This window comes from Cornus florida, unplaced genomic scaffold (genome assembly GCF_030987335.1).
Source record: "Cornus florida cultivar Cherokee Brave unplaced genomic scaffold, ASM3098733v1 CherokeeBrave_3.0.0_Hap2_Chr06, whole genome shotgun sequence".
Lineage (NCBI taxonomy): Eukaryota > Viridiplantae > Streptophyta > Magnoliopsida > Cornales > Cornaceae > Cornus > Cornus florida.
The window spans coordinates 63,419,192-63,437,747 of NW_026775576.1; the positions used below are offsets into that span (position 1 = coordinate 63,419,192).

The 18,556-nt window shown below is 34.6% G+C and overlaps 1 protein-coding gene across 1 annotated transcript; it reads left to right on the plus strand.

Moving 5' to 3' along the window:
- The first annotated feature begins 3,732 nt into the window (after window positions 1–3,732).
- LOC132311730 (probable LRR receptor-like serine/threonine-protein kinase At3g47570) lies at window positions 3,733–14,313 on the plus strand. Its single transcript, XM_059809792.1, has 4 exons — window positions 3,733–3,869; window positions 3,963–6,697; window positions 13,344–13,733; window positions 13,957–14,313. Exon 2 carries the CDS (start codon window positions 3,979–3,981, stop codon window positions 6,448–6,450), a length of 2,472 nt encoding a protein of 823 aa, XP_059665775.1. The 5' UTR covers window positions 3,733–3,869; window positions 3,963–3,978; the 3' UTR covers window positions 6,451–6,697; window positions 13,344–13,733; window positions 13,957–14,313.
- Window positions 14,314–18,556: the final 4,243 nt, after the last annotated feature.

Below are 18,556 nucleotides of genomic sequence, written 5' to 3' on the forward strand. Positions count from 1 at the left end.
AACCCAATCACCTCCTTATTCCCTCCATCAGATATACAATGAATAATATGTAACAATTCCAAAAGCAATACCCATTAAATAACAAGAGTGGGACCCGCCCACCATTACCATAACATTTCCCTTTTCTCCTCATTTCATTTGCCTTGCTGCCACCTTCACACCATATTATATATATATATATATATATATATATATATATATAATATGTAATCAAACAACCCCAATAAGCCATTTCCATTTCTCTCACTCTTCTTCCCACTTCGGTTGCTCCCTTTTTCATGCACCACATATGTATATATATTATATACATATACAATGAAACTAAACTAAATCAATCCCATTAAAAATTTCAATTGGATAAATCTTTAAATTTAAAATTAAATACTCAATCCTGATAATTATAAATCATGAAATAAATGTAATTAAAAATCTTAAAAATTCGGGTTGTCACAATCCCACTAAATATCTCCCAATATATATGTGTGTGTGTGTGTGTGTGTGTGTGTGTCTTTGTAATGTCCCGAATTTTTCTATATAAACGGCAAAATCGGGAGAGGTTTTTTTTTTTTTTTTTTTTTTCTTTTTTTCCTAGTTGGTATTCACACACACTTGTCTCTTCTGAGACTTGAACCCCTGACCTCCCTTTGGGAAGTAAGAGGCTAATTCCGCTAGACCATTGGCCTGTTGGTAACTGGGAGAGGTTCCCGAGCCTGAAAGTCATCCAGACTTCTAAAAAATTAGAAAAATGATTCTTTCAACTCTGAGTTACTCTAAATAATTAAAATTACATTTCTAAATGCCTCGACTCAAAAAATGACCAAAATGGCCCTCGAGTCCCACGTGTCATGCAAAACGAGGAATGAAAATAAATAAAATAAAAATTTTCAGAAAAATTCGAGACATTACAAAGACACACCTTTTACGACCAAATGAGTAGGTTATACCTTTTGTTATAATTTCCAATGAGGAAGGCAGAAGTTAAGTGTGATGTTGTTAGGTGTGAATCCACGTAGAGAATAGGTAAAAAATAGGTGGGATCATGCCATAGGAAATGCACATCAATAACCACAACAACAAGTATATAAATAAATGTCATCCAATCACAAATACACCATATATGACAATGTAGTACAATATCATGCCAATGTCGCTCCCCATTTTCCAAAACAATTACGTTTCACCGTTCCAAACCGTTAATGCAACCCGACCCATAACACCTCTATGGCGCCACGAGGGAAAGATTGGCTAGTTATCCCCAGCCACATGGCACCTTCATGGCATCGTTCTGGGCCTAGGTAGCTCAACCACACCAGGGTCTTTCCCTAGTTCCCTCTAGATCACATTAACGCCACAGACCACTAGGCAACTCCTAGGCGCCCAGGTTTTCGAAACTCATTTTCAAAACATTTCCCAAAAATGATTTTCTTGCTTTTCAAAACATTTTCCCCCTTTTTTTCTTCCCAATGAAGTGCATGAAAGCCTCATGCCATACTAAACCATGAATATACGTAATTTTTCATAATTTACATTCAACTATAACAATGTCTAAACCGCATGCTTTCAAGAAAATTTTCAAGGGATCATCTCATTATTTCACAAAAATTAAATCTCAGTAGTTATTTACATACATGTCATCCAATAATTTTAGCATAGCATACTTCATCACATCATAACAAATAACATGTATTTTTAGCTCAAGAAACACATTAATATATAAAATTCTCAAAGCCATAAACAAAACAAACAATTTAAGCATGCTTACAAACAAATTAAAGTGGGAAAACTCACTAAAGCCAAAGAATACATGTAGTAGAGCAGCCCTACCTCGCTTAGAAAAAAAAAGCCCCAATAGTCCTCCAAATTTGAATTTTTGAAAATGCCCCAAATAGTGATTTGCTCCTGTCAAAATGTTAGCCTCGACGTGCTCGTCGACTTTGCCTTCAGTGGCAAAGTCTAATTCTTAACAGAAGAAGGAGGATCAAAGCTTGAAGTTGTGAAATGAAAAAGAAAAATAAAAAGCAAAGGAAGAGAGAAGGCAACCGCCTGGAAAGAGAAAGTCACCCCTTGTCATTACAATGACTAAAGCCCCTGTGGGGCCCACGGCAACAAATAATACATTTAACATTTATATATATAAATAATTCATTTTACAACCACAATAAGCATTTAAATAATTAGCCTATGCACAAAATAACAATACATATAATGCAATGGACCCATGACACAATCGCCGTGCACATGCAACGACCCCTATGCACGACCCCGGTAGCTGGTCCCACATGAACCTCCAGGCCCGAAAAACGAAAAAAATGCCGAAATGGCAACCAATGCATTTCTAAGAGTCCTGGACTCAAGGGAATATCTCATTCAACACTCTGACATACCTAGCACACCCCACGGTGTCCAGCAAGCAAAATGAAAAAAAGATGAAAATACCCTCGAAAAAAATCAAAAAATTCCAGAAAATGAAAAATGACGAAAATCTGAAACATTACAATTTCTGTAGAATTGCTGGTAGATCAAACAATGTTCCACGAATACTTTGACCTCTTCAAAGTATGATCGCTCTACCCATTTTCTTCAAATCTGAATTTAATGAAGAACAATTAAAATTCCTGCTTCTCGAAATCTTTGAATTTTCAATTATGTTCAAATTCCAATTAAATAGAGAACATCACCCTAAATCACTCGTGTTTATGTGTGTGCTCTCAAAAATAAAATATATATATAAAAAAAAACAGAGTTATTTTCTGAATTAAAAATATCTCTCAGAATGCTCTTTTAAAATAGTTGAAAATTTACATTCCAAAAGCCACCCTAATGTAGAGTAAAAGAGAGATTATATAGATTTTTGGAAAACCCAAAAATACCTGAAACCCAAATCAATTTCGTGCATGTATGATATTTCAAAAATCTAGCCAAAAAAGAGAAACCAAAACAAAAAAGATTCAATTTTCTATTTTGGTAGCAATAGCGCAACCTGTTCCGCAAGTTCTGCTAAGCCAGAAAGTAATGGTTTATACGCAACCTACTCTGCAAAGACAGAATGCAATTTATGAAATTAAATACTTTGAAAACATTTTAAATGCACATGCATTTTCTAAAGTGATGTTCTCAACCGAATCCATATCGAATACATATTGGTTGCACTTTTGGTTTGGCTTCCGTCAAGACTCACAAAATTAAACAAAAAAAATATATTACAACTCAATCGAACACGTTTTAATACTGAAATTTGTCAATTACAAAATTAATATCTTACATAAGTGAAACTATATTAAATACTACTTATGTAAAAGAAGGAAAGTGCCCAAAGTCTAAGATGTCTTAACTAAATAAAAAATAAATAAATAAAAATAATTTTAAAAAGTATTCCCAAAAACTGATTCCTTGTCGTGACTAACTTGTAGGTCCATTTTGAGAGAAAGCAGAGAAAAAACAACTTGAGCATTAATTGCCGTGTTTACCATGGTACCAGACCTTTTTAGACGTTTTGGCAAATATGGTCTTGGTCTACAAGGTCAAAATGTAATAGAACCACACATTAATATTCCATGGTACCAGACCATTTTAGACGTTTTGGCAAGGTCATGTGTACCATGATTTAAATGCACTAGAACCACCCATATTGTTAGAAAATTCGACCATGTCTACATCAAACTATGGGAAAATTTGAAGTAAAAGCGGTATATATATCAAACCAACGGATTAAAATCCTTTTAAGGCAAATCACTTGGTGATCAGAACTTTACCATTATTTATTTTTCACTAATATATTTCAAGGAAGGAAGTTTTGGCCAATTCTTTAAGTTCCTCGAACTTAAATCCAGCCCACTCGTACAATACTACAACATTCTATTGTCCTCTGAGTAATTCTTCTTATCAAATTAATTCTCTCAATCACCTGATTTTATACTATATTCCAAGACTTTTTATTTATTTATATATTTTTTGCTCTGCAGGTACTGCAGTACTCAAATGGGACTTTTACCTGGCCCGAGCTTAAGCATATCAAGGTCAATTTACAATATTTCCATCTATGTTATTGTTGCATGTTGCTTGTGCTTGATGCATGCAAGCTTTCTTACCACCGCAGCCACCTCTGAACCCGGAGGGAATGAGACAGATCGATTTGCATTGTTGGCATTCAAGGCCAAAATAACTAATGATCCTTTCATGGTCATGAGTTCATGGAATGTTTCCATTCATTTCTGTCAGTGGCATGGTGTTACATGCGGTCGTCGACACAAAAGGGTCATCAAGTTAGACCTAAATTCCCATAAATTGTTTGGGTCCATATCACCACACATTGGGAATCTAAGCTTTCTGAGAGTATTAAATCTCCAAAACAATAGTTTTGAAGATGAAACCCCTCCAGAAGTTGGCCGCCTCCGAAGACTGCAATTTTTACGCCTAAACAATAACTCAATAAGTGGCAGCATTCCTGCCAACTTATCTGCATGCACTACCCTCGTTGGGTTTGATTTCCGATACAACAAACTGGTAGGGTCAATTCCTAGGGAATTTGGCTCCTTGTCAAAGCTCAGGTCAATGTTTATTGCGCATAACAATCTAATCGGAAACATTCCTCATTCTTTTATGAACTTATCATCTCTTGAGCAGCTTAATGCAGACAAAAATAATCTTAGTGGGAGTGTTCCTGAAGCTCTTGGCCAACTGACAAAACTAACATTCATTTCACTGGGGGAAAATACGTTGTCTGGTTCCATTCCTCCCTTAATCTTCAATCTTTCATCACTCAAATATTTTAATTTGGTGTATAATAACCGAATCACAGGCAAACTTCCCACTGAGATTGGCATCACTCTTCCAAGTCTTGAAAGCCTCAGCCTTCATGGAAACCAGTTTACTGGATCCATTCCTATTTCAATCTCCAACGCAACTAATCTTGAAGAGATTTTCATTGGTGAAAACAATCTTAATGGAAAAGTGCCTACCATGGAAAGGCTATGTAACCTTCGGCGTGTAATCTTCTCTAATAATCATCTTGGAAGTGGAGGAGTTGGTGACTTGAGCTTTATCTACTCTTTGACTAATGCCACCAATTTAAGTTGCTTGGCTATGGAGGGAAATAATTTTGGAGGAATTCTTCCCCAATCCATTGGCAACTTGTCAACTAAGCTTGAAGTTTTCGCTGTAGCTGTTAATCATATATATGGAAGCATCCCGGTTGCAATTGGGAATCTCATCAATTTGAATTGGCTAACTATGTGGAACAACCAGTTCACAGGTAACATTCCCACTGAGATTGGAAAGCTTCAGAAACTGAATAAATTGAATTTGGCTACGAACAATTTCTCTGGAAGCATTCCGTCTTCTTTAGGAAATTTAAGTGTGTTAATCGAGTTCAGTGTGTATGAAAATAATCTTCAAGGATGTGTCCCTTCAAGTCTTGGAAAATGCCAAAATTTGTTGTTATTGGATCTTGCTAAAAACAAACTCAGTGGTACCATACCCCTAGATGTGTTCAATCTCTTGTCCTTGTCAATATATCTTGATCTTTCTCATAACCATTTCACTGGTTCACTTCCTGTAGAAGTCGGAAACTTGAAAAATCTTGGTGGATTGTATGTTAATCAAAACATGTTATCAGGTGAAATGCCGAGCGCAATTGGTAGTTGTGTAAAGTTAGAACATTTAAATATGGAGAGTAACTTCTTCCAAGGAAGCATCCCCTCATCTTTTGGCAATCTTAAAGGTATTCTAGAATTGGATCTTTCAAGCAACAATTTTACAGGAAAAATTCCAGAATATTTCAAGAGCTTTCAAATGTTGCAGTTTTTGAATCTTTCTTATAACAATTTTGATGGCATGGTACCAATAAAGGGAGTGTTCGGGAATGCAAGTGCAATTTCAATCATGGGAAATAGTAAGCTTTGTGGGGGTATACCTGAATTACAGCTGCCCAGATGCAACTTCACGGATCCTAAGAAGAATGGTTCTACTCTTTCCTTCAAGATGGTAATCGCCATAGCTTCGGGACTTTTAGTAGTGACTTTGGTGTTCTGTGCTCTTTATGTTTGTTGGTGTAGAAAGAAACGCGAAAGACCTTCTACAGAAGATTCAGAAACCTTGTTTTTAAGAGTATCCTACCAAAGTCTGTATAGAGCTACCAATAGGTTTAGCGAATCTAATTTGATAGGGATTGGTAGCTTTGGGGCTGTATATGAGGGAATAATTGATGGCAAGAAGATTGCTGTGAAGGTGCTTAACCTTTTGCACAGAGGAGCTTCAAGGAGTTTCATCACTGAATGTGAGGCCTTGAGAAACATCAGGCATCGAAATCTTGTAAAGATACTCAGTGCATGTTCGAGTGTTGATTTTCAAAATAATGATTTTAAGGCTCTTGTTTATGAGTTCATGGTCAATGGGAGTCTAGATGACTGGTTGCATCCAATTGGAGGACAAGGTGAGGTGCCAAAAGATTGAAGTCTAGTTCAGAGATTACATATTGCCATTGATGTTGCTTGTGCATTGGATTATCTTCACCATCATTGCCAAACTCCCATAGTTCACTGCGATTTGAAGCCAAGTAATATTCTTCTAGATGATGACATAACTGCACATGTTGGTGACTTTGGGATATCAAGATTTCTTCTTGTTGCAAACCAAAATATTAGCGAAAATCAAACCAATTCTATTGGAATCAGAGGATCAGTTGGTTATATGCCTCCAGGTATATTTATACTTCTTGTTCTGTTTTTCTTATCATTACTCTAGCTACTTGATTTATATTTACAATGTATTCAAATAGAAAAATGTGTAGAAAAATTAGACTGGCAGATCATAAGAGTCATCTTACTAAATTGACTAGGAATTTGTTTGATAGATGAACTGTTTGCTCAGGGTTGCATATTAGGAAATTGTGTTGTCTAAATTTTGCACCACTTAAACTTCGGCTTCGAAATCTTTGCTCCACATAGTTATTACGTTTAATCTTTTTAGAAATTTTTTTTTTTTTTAATGCTAATGATAAATTGTGTTATATATGCTTTTATCAAGAGATATATAATTGAATCAACTGTTGGAAACAGAGGCATTAAAAGCATAAACTTTGGATGAGATTTAGAATAGATTCTGCTAAGAATTTTTTGCGGATCTCTAGAGGAGCGCGTTTCTCTCCATAAGGAGATAAACATGGTATATTTACTTTCTTAAATCCGTTTCCGGGTGAATGAGAAATTAGATCCAAAGAGTGGTGTTTTGATAAGCCTAAATGGGTATGCAAAATGTAGAAAGTGTTTGTCCCACATGGAAAAAATGTTGAAACCAATTGAAATTTAAATAAGCCAAACTTGGGCTTGGGCTTGGGCTTAGGCTTGGGCTTGGGTCTAATTGTAAAGCCCAATTATTCTTTTTACTAAAAGGAATCTTAGATTGGGCCTTTAATTTTGGGCTGGGCTTATTTAAATGGGTGGTTGGTTTTTGAATTTAAATTAAAAGTTAGTTTTTTTTCCAAAGGGTTGCATCTATATCTAAAGGGTTGTGTATGTTTTTCAAAGAGTTACATCTGTTTCTAAAGGGTTGCAACTCAAAACTAACAGACATAACTATTCATGTGAACCATTGCAACCTATTGGAATGGATGTGTCTATTGGTGAACAGATACCATGTGAACTATTGCAACCTATTGGAATGGATGTGTCTATTGGTGAACAGACACCATGTGAACCATTGCAACCTATTGGAATGGATGTGTCTAGTGGTGAATAGACACCATGTGAACCATTGCAACCTATTGCAATGGTTGTGTCCAATGATGAAGAGACGAACCCCATCCGAAAAGGCATTTCTGTTTCTATAAATACCCCCCTTTGGATCATTTGCAAGTTGTTCATTTTCATTTTCTTCTATCTCCCTCTCTAGACTTGAACCCAACCCAAGTGGGTTCAAACCATAGGTTAAGTGGTCCGAACCACTTAGACCCTAATCCAATTTCATCGAGCCATATTAAGATTGGTCTGAACCATTTGATTCGAATTACACCCCAATTAAGCATTTATATAACATAGATGCATTTTTAAGTCAGAGAGAGTATTACACGGAGAAGTTCGCCGTATCCATGAGTTTGTAGTGCTGCTACTGGTGGATGTAGACCGTTGTATCCTGGGAGATAGACACCACTGAGTCCGTTAGCACCATAGCGGGGCGAATCTGTCTTAAGGACATAGTATCCAATACTAGCCTCGGTTCAGGTTCTTTATTTATAATTATTATTTCATTACTTTATTTTGCATCTTTAATTAAATATAGAGTTACATATTTAATTAATGATTTCTTAGTATATTATTAATTATCTCATGACATATTAGTATAAGGTTTGTTATATCTTAAATGTCACATGAAACATATATTTTCACTAACAATCTTAAGACAGATTCCTTCTTTGTATAGATTTTATTATATGTTTCTATTTAAGATATAAACAAGTATAGATTATACTAATAATTGAAATATAATAAAATATTGTTATATACATTATTATATGATAATATGTTAAATATTGATGTGTTCAATATTACGTGAAATTGAAGCAAACTATGTAAATATAAATAGATAATTGATATAATTCAATATTGGTTGAGTTATTTTTGTAATATGATATTATGTAGTATATTATATTATCTTAAATTTAAATCAAATAGAGATGGTTAATACAAAACACTATGCTCTTATAATTGTTTAGAACTTGGTATAATTCACAAAGAAATGATGAATGCTATGTTGATAAGTTCTGATTTAAATCAGAATTTGTGGGGGATAAGTTTTGCTTTCCGCAAATTATGTTCTCAATAAAACACCTTCAAAGAAAACGAATGTGACACTATATGAATTATGGAAAGGTTGAAAACCTTCTTATAAATTCTTAAAAGTGTGGGGGTATCTAAATCTTAGAACGTCTAAATCTTTTGGTCTTAATTTTCTAGCATGTTTATTGGAGAATAAGCCACAAAACTTTAAGGAAGCAAAATATTCTCTGTAATATTATTATTTGCTAAATTAATTATGTGATATAATTAATTATGCAATTTAATATTAAATTATATTGTTATTTTTATTTACGCAAGTTCAATATTGTTTTTATAAATGTTTACTATAATATTGAATTATGTAGTTGTATTACTTAGTGTGCATAGTAATACAATTGTACAATACAGTTTATTTAATGTGTGATATTATTAACTTTGTATATGAGTTCATGACTGGTTTGTGTATTTAATACAACAAACAAAAATTAACTAGTTTATCTATATCAATTCTCCCAATAGTCAAGGGAAAAAGATCTATATTAGTGTCTAAGACACGTATAGCTGCGAATAGGCTGAATAAGAGAGAGATTTCCGATAATTCTAAAGGGTTCAATGAAAAATATTATGGATACACTAAGCAAGTACACCAAGACATGCTAAATCAAGCTAATCAGCTCTAGTGTACAATTTAGTTAAAAGCTAAAATGTTACTGAGTTGCAAACTAGTTAGCTTAGTTACAAGTTAAAATGATTAATGAAGTGTACAGACCTAAGAGGACAATTTGTTAATTGGTTATAGCTCTATACCTGGCAGTAAAAAAAAACGAGGGTGATGAGTAGTCATTTTAGTTATAAGCTATTTGAGCTATACATCATATCTGCTCATGTAGGAGTGAATAATAGTACTTGTAAAGTAGTAGTTTTTGAAGAATATTCTTCAAAACAAATTACTCTACTACCAAGGTAAACTACTTAGATAAGTGTGTACTAAGGTTAAGAGCTACTAGAATTGATAACTGAGCAAACTTAACTTCAAGCTAGTGGTAATAGCAGAGAAGTGTGTGCTCATCATAACCTAGTAGTGAGATATGAGAAGAGTGTGCTTAATCTAAGCTAGTAATGATAGCTAAGAACTCACTTTTAACTAGTAATGATAGTTGAGAAGTGAGTGCTCACTATGTGGTGATGTATCCAAGGCTTAAACAAAAAGGGAGTTAGTTGCTTAAATGGTTGAGTTATGTGATGTGTGACACATGAAAGGTTATGACATGTTAAGAGGATTGACTTGACATGAATCTAAACATGAATAACTTAATTCATAAATACAAGAGATATAGAAGTAAATATTAATTAAAGGCCATTGTAATTAATTAATATCTTTAACATTAATTCACAGTAACGTTTGTGACATATTATAGATAAAATGAATACATATGCACTAGAGATTGTTATACATGCTTGTTGAGAAGCGAATATAGAACCTTGGAAAGGTAGATAAAGTGAAATATTTAATATATGGTATTTCAAGAGTTAGAAAACCATAAGAAATATATCATATATAAAATTTCACGATTATCTCAAAGTTTTGAGGGGATATTGTCCATAGATGATATTTGATACGAGTTACCTCATCAGATAAGAAATACTTATAAATGTGGGGGTTCTTAATCCTAAAAGATTTTGGATAAAACCAAAAATCATTTATAGTATTATAATAATAGTGCATATTATTTTCTATGAGGAAAATATTATGGAACAACTAGAAGAGTTCTTTTTCAGTTAAAGAACTAGGTTATTTGTTCTAGTTGAAAAGTCAAGTGTGCAAGCTTATAAGTCCTTGAGTGGATTAGAGCAAGAATCGAGACAATAACATAAATGTGATGCATAAGTCATTGTATGCCTTAAAAAAAAATATTAATGATATACTAATTAGTATATTTGATATGAAAGATTTAACATCTGATAACATAATATATTCTCAATAGAGTAAAATTGAGATAATATTAGTTATGATAACAAAAGCCTAGCTAACTTTTGTAGATGAAAATCTCAAATATAAATACTAGTCAAAGTATATCATTAGTTGAGATTGAAAGGCATCTTAATAATTGTGTTTAATTGCACATTTTCAATCCAGGATCGGATCACTGAAAAACAATGAATTGGAAGTTGAGATACACCCTAAGTCCAATATTGCATAGATCAAGGTATCTAACTAAATTGGAGGTATAACAGTTATGCAATCTGGATATAGGATATTAAAGACTTCAAATCCAAGAGTGGATAGTTCTTTTATTTTAAAGGTGTAGTTGTATGTCCTTAATATAACTCAAAGTTATAAACTTTGAATAAATAAAATAGAAAAGTTAATAGACTTCACCTAGAGGACATTTCGAAGTAAGTCTACACCTGTGCCACTAAAGAAAAAGGATATTGCTAACAATAAGCAATCTTAGGGCACAAAGTATACAGTTGTTCTCAACTGGAGAAATCTTTGCAGAATGTAATATTTCTAAACACAACCTTGTGGCCACATATAAAATTTAAGGTTGTATTAGAGAGCAATTGTACAGTTCATCGAGGGGAATGGGGTTTAAAGCCGAAAGCTAACGAGTCACCTTAATGGAAACCTAACCTAGCTGACTGGAGATCCCAAGATTTAGGTTCAAAGGGACAACAGAAATTCTGAGTGACTCACCAGAAGCACTGGGAAGATATAAATCTTCTGCCCATTTCTATGATGAGACAGTGCTACCTACAGCGAGGATTAGGATAAGCTACGCTTTTAATGACTCTTATACCTTGAAAATTCAAGTAGGGTATGGTAGGATACTCTTAATAAGAAGTCACCTATATGAGTGTGAAGTGGGGCCGCTTCTATGAGAACTATAAAGGTTAAGTTTTCTGAAGCACTCATTGAATACCAGGATTTGTTCAGGGCCAAAATGAACACAACAATGAGAACCAACTTTGTGAGGAAAGATACAGTGTGTTTGTTATTGTCTTGGTTTGCACAAACGGCTGAACAATTCAAGACATCGCGTTCACTGGTTAGCTAGTAAATCCGATAGCAATACACTAGGGAAGGTTCAAAGCCAAAAGCCATCTATCCTGATGCAGTAACTTTCCGACTATACTCTCTCTAGTATCTGCATGATCATCTTTTACATTTTACGCAAATTTCCATTCATATGGGGGATTGTTGGAAACAGAGGCATTAAAAGTATAAACTTTAGATGAGATTTGGAATAGATTCTGCTAAGAATTTTTTGCGGATCTCTAGAGGAGCGTGTTTCTCTCCATAAGGAGATGAACATGGTATATTTACTTTCTCAAATCCGTTTCCGGGTGAATGAGAAATTAGTTCCAAAGAGTGGTGTTTTGATAAGCCTAAATGGGTATGTAAAATGTAGGAAGTGTTTGTCCCACATGGAAAAAATGTTGAAACCAATTGAAATTTAAATAAGCCAAACTTGAGCTTGGGCTTGGGTCTAATTGTAAAGCCCAATTATTCTTTTTACTAAAAGGAATCTTAGATTGGGCCTTTAATTTTGGGCTGGGCTTATTTAAATGGGTGGTTGGTTTTTGAATTTAAATTAAAAGTTAGTTTTTTTTTCCAAAGGGTTGCATTTATATCTAAAGGGTTGTATTTGTTTTTCAAAGAGTTGCATCTGTTTCTAAAGCGTTGCAACACAAAACTAACAGACATAACTATTCATGTGAACCATTGCAACCCATTGGAATGGATGTGTCTATTGGTGAACAGATACCATGTGAGCCATTACAACCTATTGGAATGGATGTGTCTATTGGTGAACAGACACCATGTGAACCATTGCAACCTATTGGAATGGATGTGTCTAGTGGTGAATAGACACCATGTGAACCATTGCAATAGGTTGCAATGGTTGTGTCCAATGATAAAAAGACAAACCCCATCCGAAAAGGCATTTCTGTTTCTATAAATACCTCCCTTTGGATCATTTGCAAGTTGTTCATTTTCATTTTCTTCTATCTCCCTCTCTAGACTTGAACCCAACCCAAGTGGGTTCAAACCATAGGTTAAGTGGTCCGAACCACTTAGACCCTAATCCAATTTCATCGAGCCATATTAAGATTGGTCCGAACCATTTGATTCGAATTGCACCCCAATTCAGCATTTATATAGCATAGATGCATTTTTGAGTCAGAGAGAGTATTACACGGGGAAGTTCACCGTATTCATGAGTTTGTAGTGCTGCTACTGGTGGATGTAGACTGTTGTATCCTGGGAGATAGACGTCACTGAGTCCGTTAGCACCATAGCGGGGCGAATCTGTCTTAAGGACATAGTATCCAATACTAGCCTCGGTTCAGGTTCTTTATTTATAATTATTATTTCATTACTTTATTTTGTATCTTTAATTATATATAGAGTTACATATTTAATTAATGATTTCTTAGTATATTATTAATTATCTCATGACATATTAGTATAAGGTTTGTTATGTTTTAAATGTCACATGAAACATGTATTTTCACTAACATCAACTCCTTTACATTTGTTTCTATATTGGGTTGTGTGGAGTGTAGAGTATGGTATGGGAAGTGGGGTGTCAACTTCTGGCGATGTATATAGCTATGGAATACTCTTATTGGAGATGTTTATTGGAAAAAGGCCAACTGATGAAATGTTCAATGATGGTATGAATCTTCATAACTATGCTAAGATGGCTTTGCCAGAGAGAGTAGTCAATATTGCAGACCCAGTACTTCTTCAACAAGAAGAAACGGGGGAGAACTTTCACAAGATTCAAGAGTGTTTGGCTTCAATATTTAGAATTGGTATTGCTTGTTCAACTGAATCGCCATTTGAAAGATTGGATATGAGTGACATTGTAACAAAGTTGCAAGTCAACATGAATAATCTTTTTGGAACACGTCATGGAAGGAGAATTGCAAATCCAGTTCAATCATAAGAAGGTATAACCCCATCACTTATACAATTGTTTGAATTTCGTGGAGAAAAAATTGTTTCTTTAATTAATTAACTTAAAAATAAATTATATTGCAAAAGCAATTATACGAAAATCAGATCCCCGTTGTCATTCAGCCTTAGATTCTTATGGCTTATTTGTATCAAGCTTAGTTCTTTTTAACATAAATTTGATGTTTTTGAAAGTTAATATATTTTCTTTTATTGTAGGTGCGTAGGACCAAGTACAGTTCTAAGACGACACCCGTCAATTCACTTTTCAAATAAATTGTTATTTTTTGTAACATTTGTGATCGTTTTCCTTTGGTTAATGTACTCCAATTATTCTTCTCTATTGTAATATTTTTGTTGTCCAGTTGGTTCCTAGCTTTCCCTTCCTTATTTCTATTACGAGTTATGTCCATAATTTCATTACCGATGGACTGTGAAATAGCTTGAATTCCAAATTTTGTAATAGAATAGTAGCAGCTACAACATGTTAGATGTCAGCTAAAAATTGTGTAACAAAATTAGTTAACAAACATATTTCTGCTCTGGAATAAATCACAGCATAATAAAAATATTGATACTATTTCATATGTAAACGGACTACATGTGACTGTTAAACCTCCATGAATACAGATTTAAGCATAAGTTTTAAGGGTCAAGTGCAAGATAAGCAAATTAGCACAAACAAATTTAAATGAGTTCATCATTTAAAGACTGTTTTGCAAATTATCTAACATTATAATCTTATTTAAAGACCATTTTGACCTTACTCTTATTAATTCATCATTTTTCGATTTTACCCACCACAGCTTTTTCAGACCCTTTATTTATATTGGTGTGAAGAAAGTTGTAACTCACAGTATCAGTGAAATTACATTAAATATTTGGATGTAAAATATGATTTGAAAGTACATCAAAATCTAAGATGTCTTGACTAAAAAATTTTATAATATAAGATTAATTTGAAACATTATTCCAACAACAACCCCTTGAGTTAGTGCCATATGAAGTGAACCATTATACACACCTTTAGACTTTTTGGCAGAATCATGGTTGGCGTGGTTTAAATGCACTCTAGAACAACACAATTCAAAGTGCCATTAATTAAACTAAGAGAAAATTCTGGTATCTTTTGAAATTTTTCTAAGTGTTTGAGAAACCGATCGATCGGATTGAAATTCGATTTGTAATGATCCAAATTTGGGGTCCGAAATATTAGCCGTGTCCTTACCCAAACTCGTAAACACCGAAAGGTAAAATGGTCATAACTCTTTCCACAAAATGGAAACTATGACTGAAACTGATTCCATTGAAGAAAAAGCAGTTGATCATTCTTTTTCACTAATATAAAGTTATTAGTATATTTTACCTAATTATAGTTATATTATTGAGGATTGTTGAAGGATATAAATATAAAAGTTGCACCCTATCTATTAGCTGAAGCTTTTGGAGTAGATGGTTTGTTAGCATGGTATCAGAGCCACATGTCTCGAGTTCAAACCTCATCGTCACTCTAATTAAAAAATTGAAAAAACATGTGTTGGACCAAAAAGAAGGCCACTTAAGGATAACTTTAATATTAAGCTTAGATGGTCATAATTATGTTCAGCAAATAACTATGCTTAAACCTCCATGAACACAAATTCAAGGATAAATATGCTTTAAACAAATAAGTTAGAAGGGCTCAAATGCAAAATAAGCAAACTAATACGAACAAAAATTATGATGATCAAGAAATGGTATTAAATTTCTTTTCAGCCAGTGCCGTGTGCACTAGACCTTTTTAGACGTTTTGGCAAGCTCTTAGTCCACAATGTTTCAATGCATTAGAACCTCAACCACCCAATTCAAAGTACCTTTAATGTCTTACATTCCATATTGTTAGAAAATTCTACCATGTCAACATCAAATTATGAGAGAAGTTGGTAAAAAAAAGTAGAATATATATCAAGCCAGCGGATTGACATCCTTGGGGAAAATCACCAAGTGAGAACTTAATCTTTATTTTTCTATACTATATTTCAAGGAAGGAAATTCTTGTCCAATACAATTTTTTTTTTTTAGTTGGTACTCACATACTTGTCTCTTCTGAAATTTGAACCCCTAACCTCCCTTTGGGAAGTAAGAAGCTGATACCGCTAGGCCATATATTTCTAAGAATCCTAAATTCAAAGAAATGTCCCTAACCACTCTCGAAGCATTAGTGGCATACTAACCGGCGTGTGACACACAAAACGAGGTGCAAAAATATATAATCCCGAAAAATCAAAAAATAAAAAACATTACAGTTGACCTTGGACAGATTTTAGTCTTGGACCCCCAACTCCGAGTAGTCATAACTCCTTCATTTTAAATCCAAATGGGGTCATTCTTGAGCCCAAATTGAAGAATTGTTCGTCAGCTTTCCAAGGGTACCAATTGCATTCTCAAATTACAATTACACTGAGTGGTATAGCTATATTTTTGTAACGAGCCTAGCTGATGCCAAAATTTTAAAAAAATTCGGCATAACCTCCCCTAAAAATGGGCCTTCAACAACCTGTTCTAATACACAAAACACATAAAATCATCCAGCATCCCATTCATCCGTTCATTATACCTCAACATAGTTCCTCTCATGGTGGAACATCCACACACCAATTAATCTAAATTAACATAATTACAGTCCCAAAATACATGGTTAAGATTTAAAGTCCCTGTCTTACAACGTTACATGATACAATTGCATGGAAACATATACCATAATTCCATTAGTTTCATTTACATCGAACAAAAGATAAGTTCGTTATTAAGTTACAAGGCCATGAATACTAACTTAGTTATATCCTCACAACTATGAATATACATAAAAGGGTCAAAATACAAAATAGCAAACAACCTTCTAACAACTTTCAAGCTTGAGGTGGATTGTCGTCCACCGGTTCATTTCCAAGACCTGAAAAAAATAATATAAATAGTAGGGTGAGCAAATATGCTCAGTAGGTGATGCTTAAGACACTTTTCTTGTGTCCCTATGAATCCATACAAAGAATAGGCCAACAGGAAATGAGGATCATACAATGTCGGGAAATAATACAACATTCCAACTAAACTCAAGTACAACCCACACGATGTCATGAAATGCAAATGCATGCCAATGTTACTCCCCATTTTCTGTTCTCAAACATCATTTTCAAACTGTTAATATAACCCGTCCTTTGGTGACCCCGCAGCGACACGAGAGGAGGATTGGCTAGTGTCCCTGACCCTTGGTACCCCCGCGGCATCATTATAGGGCCCAGCTAGCTCAACCACGCTAGGGCGACTCCCTAGTCCCCTCTAGGCTATATTAACACTCCAGCCCTTTAGTACCCCCGCAGCGACCGGGTTTTTTTTTCAAAACCATTTCATCAAATCATTTTTCCCAAAATCTCATTTTTCATTTCAAACTCATTCATCCCGTTTCATGCCCAATGTAAGTGCATGAGTGCATCAATACCATGAATTTAATCATCATTTCACATTCACTCTATTTAAGTAAGCAAGACATAATTTTGCAAGAATTTCTCAAGGGATTATAACATGCTCTTGTACAACAATGCATCTAACACAACGAACATATATAAATCATCACATAAGCAAGAATTTTCACATAAAACATTTAAAACAAGTTCTCACATAACCACATACACATGCTATAATTTCTTTAAACTACAACTAGCATAAGTAAACATGTCTAGCATCAAATTAGAAGATGTAATTCACATTGGAGAAAGAAACTTATGGATTAAGAGCCCCTACCTCAAATTTGCACAAAACCCTTAAAAGTAGGTCTTGAATTTCAAAATCCAAAGAGTGTACAAAAACTGAAATTGATGGTATGGATGCGTAGAGCTCGTCGTGGGCTTCGTTTTGCCTCAAACGGCACTTAAAAATACTAAGAGATGATAGAGCAATCAAGCCTTGAAGATTGAAACCAAAAAAAAAAAGAAAAAAAAAAACAGAGAGCTTCTGGAACGAGAGAGAAAAGCTTACGGGAAAAATAAAAAAATTTAGAACAAAAAGTGGTCTCATGACCACTTTAACTGCATGTGGGTCCCACCCATTTTCCTTTTTCTTTTCCCTTTTTCTTTTTGTTTTAAATTACACCACACACACAAATATATACATACATGCACATATATATATATATATATTGACACAGACATTACATTCTCCCCAACTTTCAAAAGATTTCATCCCCGAAATCAAGCCATACCTGGGGAAAAAAACAACTTTGGATACTTGGAGCGAACCTCCTGTTCGAGCTCCCAAGTAGCCTCCTCGACTCCGTGGTGTCTCCAAAGGACTTTCACCATTGGTATCGTCTTGTTCCTTAACACCTTTTGTTATGTGTCAAGAATCTGAACTGGTCCTTCCTCGTAGTAAACATCCTCATCAATGTCTACATCAACCCAACTCAAAATGTGAGATGGATCTGGCTCGTACTTCCGTAACATCGATACATGGAAAACATTGTGGACTCTGTCCATCTGTGGTGGCAAAGCAAGTCTGTAGGCAACCTCTCCTACTCGGTCCAAGATCTCAAACGGTCCAATGAATCGTGGCAACAACTTGCCACTTTTCCCGAATCGCATCAATCCCTTCCGTGGAGAAACCCGAAGAAAAACGTGGTCTCCCACCTCAAAGGATAACGGCCGTCTTCACTTATCCGCATAACTCTTCTGTCGGCTCTGAGCTGTAAGTAACCTCTGTCTTATCAACTTAATCTTCTCAGCAGTCTCAAGTACAATGTCGGGTCCTAAGGCGGCTATCTCGCCTACCTCAGTCCAACAAACAGGAG